Source organism: Hydra vulgaris, chromosome 13, assembly GCF_038396675.1.
Source record: "Hydra vulgaris chromosome 13, alternate assembly HydraT2T_AEP".
Classification (NCBI taxonomy): domain Eukaryota; kingdom Metazoa; phylum Cnidaria; class Hydrozoa; order Anthoathecata; family Hydridae; genus Hydra; species Hydra vulgaris.
This window is the reverse complement of record NC_088932.1, coordinates 57,918,684-57,930,777: the sequence shown is the minus strand read 5'-3', so window position 1 is coordinate 57,930,777 and position 12,094 is coordinate 57,918,684. Positions and strand designations below refer to the sequence as shown.

Below are 12,094 nucleotides of genomic sequence, written 5' to 3'. Positions count from 1 at the left end.
ACAGTGCTAATATATATGCCGGTTTTTGCATCCATTTAAAACAAACACGACATCCATTTAAAACAACAATAACATTTATTTAAAATAACTATGCCATTCATTTAAAACATCGTGACAATCAGATTTTTCCGAGTATGAGAAGAACGGCTTATCCAAAGCAGCTCAACGCGCAGTCACTGATACATACAAAATAAATAACATATAATAAAAAGGCATTGATCATCATGGGCGTTTTAAATGAACTATGATTGTTTTACCAATAAGATAAGATTATGTAAAAATGTGTACCTAAACGGGATGGAATAATTGAAGCTTGATAAATATGTATACATGTGTGTACGCCTTACCGGGTTTTGCATCCATTTAAAACAAATATTTTTTTTTTTTTTTTTTTTTTTTTTTTTTTTTTTTTTTTAGTATTGTATTTGCCGATTGAAAATAATTTACACTCGTAGTTTATAAAAACAAATATTTACATGACTGGGGCTTGAAGAAGACAAAATTCATCTTATCATTAAGCCCCCCCTAAAAAAATGCATATTCATCAAATAAAATGTTTTAACAAAATGCAAAAAATAAAATATATAACGTTTAAAATATTTAGTAATTCAAAGAGTATTTATATTTAAGAACTGATTAGTAAAATAAGATGATATATAAGTATTAATATTACAAAAAGAATTTACAATAACTTTTTTTAATAAAAATTGAAATTATAAAATTTTACAATATTTTTAGTAATTAGTATTTCAAATAATAAAACTTAAAAAAATCGTTTGTAAATTCAAAACTTATAAGATAAGAAATACATTTACAATAGCAGACTATTGTTTAGAATATCAAATATAATATTAAAGAGTAATTAGTAGGTTAATTTTTGTTTTTGTTTGCTAGTTTAAAAAGCTTTTTAGAAGAACTTTAATTCATTTTCATATATCATCAGTAATTGCTTAAGTTTTGTTTTAAACTAATTTAAAGAATAATTAGATTTCAGCTCATTATTTAATATTGTATTCCACAGCTTAGGACCTCGGTTAGCAATTGAGAATTTGGTTGCTGAATAATGTGTTTTGGATTGAATGTAATTGTTTTTTGAAAATCTGGTAGGGTATATGTGGTTTATTTTTTCAAAAAGTGAATTAAATAACATTGGTGATATTTTTTTATCAAGTTTAAACATAAAGATAAGAATATGGTAAAGGTTTAGTTTATATACATTTAGAATATTAAGTTTATTAAATAATGTTTGAGTGTGAGAGAAACGGTCTACGTTTGTAATTATCCTTATAGCCTGTTTTTGTTTACTAAACAGTTTTTTAACTTTTGTTGCGTTTGTGCTGCACCAAGCAACGTTTGCATAATTTAAGTAGCAATGAATTAAAGAAAAATATAAGTTTTTTAAACAAGATAGATTTAAAAACTGCTTGGCTTTATACAAAACACCTATATTTTTTGATATTTTATTTTCAATTAGACCTATGTGGTCCCTCCAGGTTAAATTTTCATCCAGAACCATACCTAAAAATTTTATTGATTGCTCTCTTTTTAATAATGCGTTATCAATAAAAAGATCAGGAAGTTTTAATGGAATATCTTGTTTTTTATGAAGACGATGGAACAAAGTGTATTTGGATTTATTGATGTTCAAAGATAGTTTGTTTGATTTGAACCATTGGGTTAATTTTTCAAGTTCTTTGTTTACTGTTTGAAATAATTTACTGATATCTTTACTAGAATAAAACAAGTTTGTATCATCTGCAAACAAAATTAAGTTTAAAATGTTAGAAAATTTATATAAGTCGTTAATATAAACGAAAAATAAAAGTGGTCACCACATATATAAGTCAACACCACAGGTGATTGACTTATATTCCGTTTTTCCGCTATCATATGAAATAAACTGCTTTCTATTAGACAAGTAACTATCAAACCAGGAAAAATTAGTATTTATTATACCATAGTTTTTCAGTTTGGATAGAAGGATTTGATGATTGACAGTGTCAAAAGCTTTACTTAAATCGATAAATACACCTAGGGTATACTTGTCTTCATCAAACCCTTTAAATATATCATGAACAAGGTGAGTGATTGCATCCATTTAAAATTAAATATGGCATCCATTTAAAATTAAAATAAATTCCATTAAAATGAAATAAATCAATATAATATTAATAAAAATAAATTTGTGTAATATTAGATAAATATATAAAGAAAACCTTTTTTCTTTTGAATAATATAGAACGTTGAGATTGCGCATGCGTTAAATGTTTTAATTGAAAATCACGTTTGTTTAATTGAAAACCACGATTGTTTTAATTGATTGTCACGATGTTTTAAATGAATGTCATGGTTGTTTTAAATAAATGTTATGCTTGTTTTAAATGGATGTCATGTTTGTTTTAAATGGATGCAAAAGCCGGTAGTATCGTCTTTGCCTTGGAGCAACCTCCAAACATTTGTATTAACATACATATGTTTGGACTTTGCTCCATGTCTGGAAGTTAGCTACCTCATACACCAAAAAATGCTGGATCCTTCACCTAATCTTAGGTGTTTTACCTTCAAATAAATGCAAGTGTCTTAATCAAGTCGCTTTACCAATTTTGACCACTCCTTATTTCGAAAAATAGTCAAAAATAATCTTTTTTTATAAAGCTAATATTAAATCCAAAAGTAAACCTTTATTTTTCAATAATTTATCTTATTATCATTTTAAAAATATTTTTTATACTTTATTGAAACAAAAATACATTTGTATAACATAGTTAAATTTTGAAATTTTACTATATATAGTTTGACATTAATAAAAATTATCTAGATTATTTTTATTTACGTTATCAAAAAAGATGACAAAACTAAAAATTATCTTAATAATTATTATTTACGTCATCTTTAGAATTTTTAATACATGGCATTTTGTAACGGTTTTCATATAAATGATTTTTGTAATTATATTTTACGTATGATGACGATCTAAACAATTTAGATTGAAATATTTACAAGAAAACTATATTATTAGAAAATTAGTTAGTAAGCAGCCTAATAATAAAAGAAAATTAGTTTGAAAGGTTTTATGTTCTAATCGTTATTTGTTATATATATACTCTTAATCGACAAGAAAAATATGCAACTGATGTAAAAGTAAAGAGTTAGTACTGATTACAATTCGCTCATTAAATGTAACAAGTTTTTAATTTCGTAGAAAAAGACATCTTTTTCAATTGGATGATTAAAAATGATAGCAGAAGAAGGTTTTTTTTTTGATAACTTATTTTTAAAGGCATGTAAACATACTGGTTTTTATATCTATTTAAAACAAACATGACATCCATTTAAAACAACCATGACATTCATTTAAAACATCGTGCCAATCAATTAAAACAATTGTGATTTTCAATTAAAACATTTAACGCATGCGCAATCTCAACGTTCTACATTATTCATAAAAAAGGTTTTATTTTAATATATATATATATATATTTTTTTATTCCATTTTTGAAAATTATTAAAAATTTTTTTTTTTAAATAAAATGTTTATTTTCCAATTACTGTCGATTGTTGAGATTGCGCATGCGTTAAATTTATAATTGAAAATCACGATTGTTTTAATCGATTGGCACGATGTTTTAAGTGAATGTCATGGTTGTTTTAAATGAATGTCATGTTTGTTTTAAATGGATGTAAATACCGGTAAAACAAGCCTAAGTACAACTGTTTGTTTTTTTTAATTTACTTTTTGTTTTTTAATGATAAGTATAGTCCGATGAGTATAGACCGTCATCAGAAATAAAATAAGGCTACATCAATCCTAAGTGATAAAATGAATCAATGTTCAAAGCTAAATCATTTGCAAAAATAGCTTTAATGTAATACTTTTTTGAGTTGATTTCTTAATTTTGATCCTAGCTTCTAATTCTATTGGAGTTTTATTGTTGTGAATTATTTTCTGTTTTATAAGTGTTTTCAAGATCTTATTGTTTTTTGCTATTAACTCTAACTCTGAACTTTTATATTCTTTTCTGACAAAAATAATTATTTTGAACTGTTTTTCATCTTAAACAATCATCCGTATCGAAGAAATTTGCAAGAAGAAATTTGTTTTTATTTGAAAATGGTGGACGCTTTTTTCTAACGGTTAAAAATGATTTTTAAAAGAGAAAAAAACAAAACGGGAAAAGAAAAATTTATAAATTAAACTAAAAATAAAATAAACTAAAAAGAAGGATAAATAAATGCTTTAAAAGAAGAAAAGAAACAGAAATATCTGAAAGAAAATAAGTAAAATTGTATCAAAAATTTTTTTAACTTACATATATTTCTTTAGTTTTCTTTCATATATTTCTTTATTTTTCTTTCATATATTTCTTAGAGTTATTGATTAAAATTTATTTTTTAGTTATGCTGTTTAATTCATAATGTTATAAATTGTTATTAGTTATTAATTACTTTTAAATAGTGATATATTAATTTTTATATAGTTATATATTATTTGTTTTTATTTTCATTTTAGTCAATTATTATATATGTTTTATTCTACCGTGCATTATTATTACTTTTTTTTCTTTATTTATTATTGTTTTTTATTTTCAATTTTATGTTTTTTTTTTTTTTTTTTTTTTTTTTTGCCAAAAGTAAATAAAGTTATTTTTGGTTTTGTTTGTAATATTTGTTTTGATTTTCTCGGCGTTTTTCTGCTTATAGTTTAATTATTTGCTTGGTCATAGTATTTGCAGTAGATTTTGTTTATTATTTTATAAGAACTATGATTAAAATATTTACTAATCCTTTCTAATTTTTTTAGCAGTTTTTATGTCATCGTTAGTTGTTAAGTTTTGTCAGTTTATTACTGTTTGCAACTGTAACTTTGCATGTATAAACGATTGTTGTATGGAAAAAATTATACCGATTTATTTAAATTATTATAAATATTATATTATTATTACTATTGTTAAAATAACATTTTATTATCATTTATATTATCATTTATTATTATTATTTATTATTACTAATATTATAATAAATATTATTTTTATTATTATTACCATTACAATTTTAATCATTTTCATTAGGTGTTTACTTAATGTTAGTAGTTTATACTATTTGTAAAGAAACATAAAAAGTATTATCAAATATTTCAGAAATATATTGATTCATTGATTGATTCATTGATTCATTCATTCTTCAATGTATTTTGAGGAACAAGTTTTGGTTACTATATATATATATATATATATAAAGACGCCAGACATTATTGCAGGATTATTGTTAGAGTTTGGTTTTATTTGCATAAATATAATTGCAAATTTTTAATGGATTTTGAAATCATAGTTTAAATTACTTGTACTTATTTTTATTATATTTAAAAAGTTTAATTATAAAACTTTATTATAAAAAGTAAAAAAGCAAAAACAAAAATTAAATAAACAAGAAATAGTTGTATTTAGCTGCGTTTTATGTTTTCATACATGCCATTGAAACATATAGTTTTATATTTTCATACATGTCATTGAAACATATAGTTTTATAATTTCATACATGCCATTGAAACATATAGTAGTTTTAAACTTCACTTTCAAACATTTAACTTGATCTCTCAGAAATTTTACAAAAAATAAAGCATCACATAGCTAATACTTTTGGAAGCAATAATCCTTACATCCGTTATTGAACATAAAATCTATCCAAACTTTTGCAAATTTTTTAAAAATGAAACAAACTTTTCAGGTTTTTGTAATGATTATGCCTACGTTACGGGCAAAGCTTTTGCCAAATCTGTATAAAATTGTTGGAAGACCTGCGTGAAGGGAATTGGGTGGGGATGTGGGAGGATTTATCAATGATTTTTTATACCATCAATCGGCAAAATAAAACTTTTTTCTTTCTTTTTTCTACCTTGAGAAGAAAAATTTGGATCTTTTTTATTAGATTCAGTTGGCAAAATGGGATTTGAAATATTTATCTCTTGTCGGCAAACTAAAAACTAGAGGACATAATTTTTCAGTCGACGAAAACCTTTTCTATTAGGGCTTGGCAAAAACCGGAAAATTTCAAGAAAACTGTTATCAGTTTTTTAAAATTGTAAAACCGAGTAACTGGTTCGCACCGGTTTTTTTTAATGTAAAAGCGAATTCGTATTATTGCTTCATAAATCCAATGTAACCAAGATAATTTATATACTGAAATTATATCTGTATATTAAAATAAAATTTTTCATACTTTAAAATTTAATAATCATACTATTAATGTTTAATAATTAATAAAAAATTTAATTTTTTTTATTAATTATTAAACATTAATTTTTATCAATGTTCTATCTTTTACTATCTTTACATTACTATCATTATATACTATCTTTTTTAATTCATTATTAATTTAGTTCAAATCTAATAAACTCGGATCATTTTTTCTACAAAAGCCTCTTTTTTCTTTTTCAATCTTTCTTGCTCTGTGGCAACTCAATAACCTTATTTTTACAGTGTTCATTACTGAATATACTATTCTCAACTACTAATTATGCATGTGGTTTGTTTACAAATGTATGATGTAAAAATATACTAGGATTTATGTATTAATAATACTAAAGTCAAAATTACAAAAAACAAATTTGTTGAAAAAAGTTTTTTTTTGTTATTTAATTATCTTAATTTAAGATTGTTATTTAACAATCTCAAATTAAAACAAGTAAACAACAATAACAAATAATTACACAACAAACGAAATGAAACAGCAAAAATATCAACAAAAAAAAAAAGGATTCGACAAAATACTTCCAGTTAGTGTTTTTTGTCTTATTTCAAGTAAGTGGTTCTTGTCTTACTTCAAGTTAGTGTCTCTTTACTACCAATTATTAATAGATTCAGTATTTAATCTATTAATAATTGGAAGCAAAAATATTAATATAAATAAAACTAAATGCAATATCATCATAATGTATTAATAATTAGAAGAAAAAATATTGAAATAAATAAAACTAAAAGCAATATTATCATAATCTATTAATACTTGGTAGAAAAAATATTGAATCACAATCTTAATGTTAAAAAACAACCTTAAATAAAACTAAATGAAATAATAAATTAATATCGTATCGATTTTTAAAAATATATTTTCCCAATATTTGTGCTTTTCACGTTACTTGTTACGTTAGGTTGTCAAAACAAGAAATCTTTAAACTATTTATCTATTTAGCAATGTATAATTAACAACCGGTTTCGCGGTTATTTTAGAAAAAAAACAACCAATTTTCAAATTTGAGAAAACTAAACAAAATACCGGTTAACCGATTGCGTTTGCCTCCGGTTGCCAAGCCCTACTTCCCACTTGATTCCTCCACTCGCGCCGTCCATAACCATATATATGTATATATATGTATAATCAATGTATATATATGTATAATCATATATATATGTATATATATGTATATATATATATTTTTTTTTTCATACAACTTCAATATATTTACACATCGTTACGTTACAATTACATAATATAATGCAACGTAAAAAATAAAATTATATATAACATAATATTACCACGTATCATAAAAAAAGTGGTTTAACAAATGTAACTAAGGATAACGTAAACTAATAGTGTTTCTTATCATAAAAACATGTTGTTGTAAAGGAAAACTCGTAGAAGTCTGAGAAGACTTATCATCGAGTACCTCTTTTAGTGGTTAAATAAAGTCTATTTTATATTTACATATAATCAGAAATGGTTAAACAGTATACAGTCAGTGATACACATAAATATTTTAGTATAAATTTTGTTGCTATGTTTAATACATGTCAATATAATTGTTGATATTAAGTATGAGATGTTTTAATTTTTTTTCAAGTTGGCAGGATTATTTAATACTTTCTATATTTTTTGATATTATTTTGTTATATAGGTACGGACCCCGGTGGGAAATAGAAAACCGTGAGAAATTTGTTGTTCTTTTAGGTAGTATGAAGTTGCCTGTTGCTCTTGTTATATATCTATTACAGTTAACTTGAAAGAAATTATCTAAAAAACACGATGGGACTAGTCCAAGTTTGTATTTAAGCATGAATAGTACATTTTGGTAGATGTTCATTTGGTAAACATTTAGAGCATTCAAGGTTTTTAATAAGGGTTCAGCATGGGTGAGTTTATCTTTATTATAAACTAATCTTGATGCGTGTTTTTGACTTATATAAATAGTACTCAATTTGGATTTGTGTGTACTTGCCCATGTAATATTAGCGTACGTAAGATAACTTTGGATGTAAGAAAAATAAAGGGATTTAAGATTATGTTGGGACAACATAGGCTGAACTTTGTAGAGTATCCCAATATTTTTTGAAATTTTGGTGTTTATTGTACTTATATGGGCTTTCCAAAATAAATTTTCGTCAATAAGGATCCCAAGAAATTTAGTTGTTTCTGTTCTTTCAATGTTTACCTTATCTATTTTTAGCGAGGGAAGGATAGTTGGTATATTAATTTTTTGTTTTTTGGAATGAAACAGTATGTATTTTGGTTTTTCTGTATTTAATTTATTTAGTTTCAACCATATATTTATTCTTTTAAGCTCTTTGTCTATACATTCATAAAGATCTTTGATTGAGTTCGAGGAATAAAATAAGTTTGTGTCATCGGCAAACATAATGACATCAAGTTTATCCGAGACATTTGTAAGGTCGTTAATATATAGAAGAAACAGAAGAGGTCCAAGAATGGAACGTTGGGGGACACCGCACTCAACTCTTAGTTGTTTTAAGTGTTTATAATTATCTGAAAAACCACATTGTTGTCTGTTGCTTAGACCAGTCAAGGGTTATGTTTTTTATCCCATAGCTTTCCATTTTTTTAAGTAAGATATCATGATCTACAGTATCAAACGCTTTTGAAAGGTCTATAAAGATGCCTAGAACAAACTGTTTTTTATTAAAAGAATCACATATATTGTTAACTAGATCTAGGATTGCGTGTTCAGTTGAATATTGTTTTTGGAAACCGAATTGCTTTTTATTTAGAATTTTATTTTGGATTAAATATTCATACAATCTGTTATAGATTACTCTTTCGAGAAGCTTAGAAAAGGTAGGGAGTACTGAGATAGGTCTATAATTATTAACTAAGTATGTTTCACCTGTTTTAAATATTGGTACTACTTTAGCAACTTATATATATATACATATATATATATATATATATATATATATATATATATATATATATATATATATATATATATATATATATATATATATATATGTATATATATATATATGTATATATATGTATATATGTGTATATATATATTTATTTATATATATATATATATATCTATGTATATATATATATAATATATATTTATACATATATATTTATATATATATATATATATATATATATATATATATATATATATATATATATATATATATATATATATATATATATATATATATATATATATATATATATATATATATATATAGGGGAAAGGGGGCTAAATAGTACCCCCTAAGGAAAAAAATTAATAAAAATAAAATTAAATGTAGGAAAAAGTTTATTTTTAGATAGAAACAAGCATTGATGAAACTAAAACAAACAATCATGATTTCAAGATGTAAATATTAAAATAAAGAGCACACTAATAAAAACTAAAAATAAACAAGGTGGTACTAATTACCCACAAGAAGGTTCAAATAGTACCACTAGTGAGGGTAATAAGTAACAAAGGGTATGAAGAAAAAACAAGCTCAGCACTAATAATAAGTAATAAATAAAACAATAACTGGTTCATTCTACACTTGTAAAATATATTTATTGACATAATTCACATATATAACTCTCATGTGACCCATTTTGAGACTCAGATGATGAGCATGCAACATGTACCCATGCTCCACAAATTAAACACTGGATCATATCTTCTTCAATGTCCTCATCACACATGAAGCACTACCAACGCTGCTCTTTGTTATCTTTAGAGGTTGGGGTAATTAGTACCACAGGTACAATTTACCCCACCATCACAGGTACAATTTACCCGACTATGACTAAACATAGTTTTCTACTTCAGTATTTTAATGGGCAAAATGAATCGGAAAAAAACGTATTTATTAATGAAGAAGAATGGATGGGCTAACACCATAAAAAAATATAAATAAGTTACGTATATCCAAGCCTGCAAGGTACAACTAGTAGGACAGTGTAATTATTACATCAAATAGTGTAAAAAAAGGGAAACAGACTTATCTCCATTCTTTAACGTTAGATTCCGCAGTTTTTTGGTGAGTATACATATTTCATCTGCTGGCTTGATTTTATCGTGTTTCCGCCAGTTTCAACGAATCAGAAAAAGAACAATGACGCTGGTACGAATTGTACAGCAGTACTAATTACCCCCTTTCCCCTATATATATACTATATATATATATATATATATATATACTATATATATATATATATATATATATATATATATATATATATATATATATATATATATATATATATATATATATATATATATATATATATATATATATATATATATATATATATATATATATATATATATATATATATATATATATATATATATGTATATATATATATATATATATATATATATATATATATATATATATATATATATATATATATATATATATCAACTGTCTCTAAATCAGTCAATATATATAATCTACTGCGTCTATCTCTAAATCAGTCGATATGCAGTGGGGTACAGAGTTATAACTTAACCTGTATAGAAACCTTTAAACAATCTTTCAAAGTTTGTTAATCAAACTTTATTTGCAGATCATTTTTTGAAATAAATAAAATAATTTATATGAACCTATTTATACTTTAATTAATTTAAATTATAAAACCGTTAAAAACTGTTGCGCATAATTATAACCTCGTTATCTAAATTGTATCAAAAACTATCAAAAAATAGTAATAAATTCCGTTTTCGAATTAAATTTATTACATTTTAAAATTATAAAATACATTCTAATAAATGCCGTAAATAATCCAACAAATTATTGCACGAAGCATCGAAGGAGTAGAAAATCAATAATTACAGTTCGCCAACAACGACGAATTGTGCATGCCGCTAGTAACCGTACAATCTCTGCAAAACAAATAGGGGCTGATTTATGATTGAAATGCTCATGAATGACGGCGAATTGTGCAATTAACAAGTCAAGTGTTCTTAGATGTACAAAAAACCACACATCTCCAGTTCTAATTGATGCGCACAGACGCATCTGTCTTCAATGGGCCAAAGACCACATGACTTGGGAAAAAGAAATGACAAAAAATTGTGTGGTCCAATAAAAAAAAATTCAACCTTGATGGTTCAAACGGCTTCAATTACTAATGTCATGACATTAGAAAAGAGATAATATTTTTAAAAAGAAGGGCTATAGGAGGCGAAAGACTAATGATTTGGGATGTGTTCGGTTATTTTGGAAAAACTCCGATTGGCTATATTACTCCTAAATTAAATGCTGAACGATATAAAATTTTTTTGAATGGTCATTCGAATGATATTTCGTAAAAATTTGGTAACATCAATTTTATTTTCCAGCAAGATAACCCTCTAATTCATAGAGCAAAGTCAAATATCTCATGGTTTACAAGCAAGAAAACTCAATTTTCAGAATGGCCAGCGCTCTCACCTGATTTAATTCCTATCAAAAACGAATGAGGCATCTTAGCAAGACGTGTTTATACAGAAGGGAAACAAAATTCGAATGTCGATGAATTGAAAAAGGCAATTGTATATGTTTGGAAGAACATTTCTCCTGCAGATTTTAGAAAACATTCGGAAAGTATGCCAAATCAAACATTTACTCAGAATGGCGGCAATAAAACAAAGTATTAATAATAAATTCAAATTGCAATACAAAACATTAGGAAATTTTGTTGAGTAAAATTGAAATGAGATTATAATTTTGCAACATCATTTTTTTAAATTTTTTAAGTCAATTAACGAAATAAAACTAGACTATATTACAAATGAAATATTAATTAAGTAAGATATTAAGCAATTGAATAATTTAAAAATAATTATTTAATTATTTGTGAGATCTAGAATTTTTGGTGAGCT

At 24.6% G+C, this 12,094-nt stretch overlaps 1 protein-coding gene across 3 annotated transcripts in view; it reads left to right on the top strand.

Moving 5' to 3' along the window:
- The first annotated feature begins 2,934 nt into the window (after positions 1 to 2,934).
- The window catches only part of LOC101237243 (synaptotagmin-4), an 86,609-nt gene continuing 77,449 nt past the window's right edge, over positions 2,935 to 12,094 (top strand). Inside the window, exon 1 of one of the 3 annotated variants that reach the window (XM_065815002.1) lies at positions 2,935 to 3,251. In XM_065815002.1, the coding sequence (XP_065671074.1) occupies positions 3,236 to 3,251 (16 nt within the window). In that variant the 5' untranslated portion in view covers positions 2,935 to 3,235. Of the gene's footprint in view, positions 3,252 to 3,608; positions 3,706 to 12,094 lie in introns of those variants that run through there. The other 2 variants (XM_065815001.1, XM_065815003.1) reach the window with 2 other exon arrangements.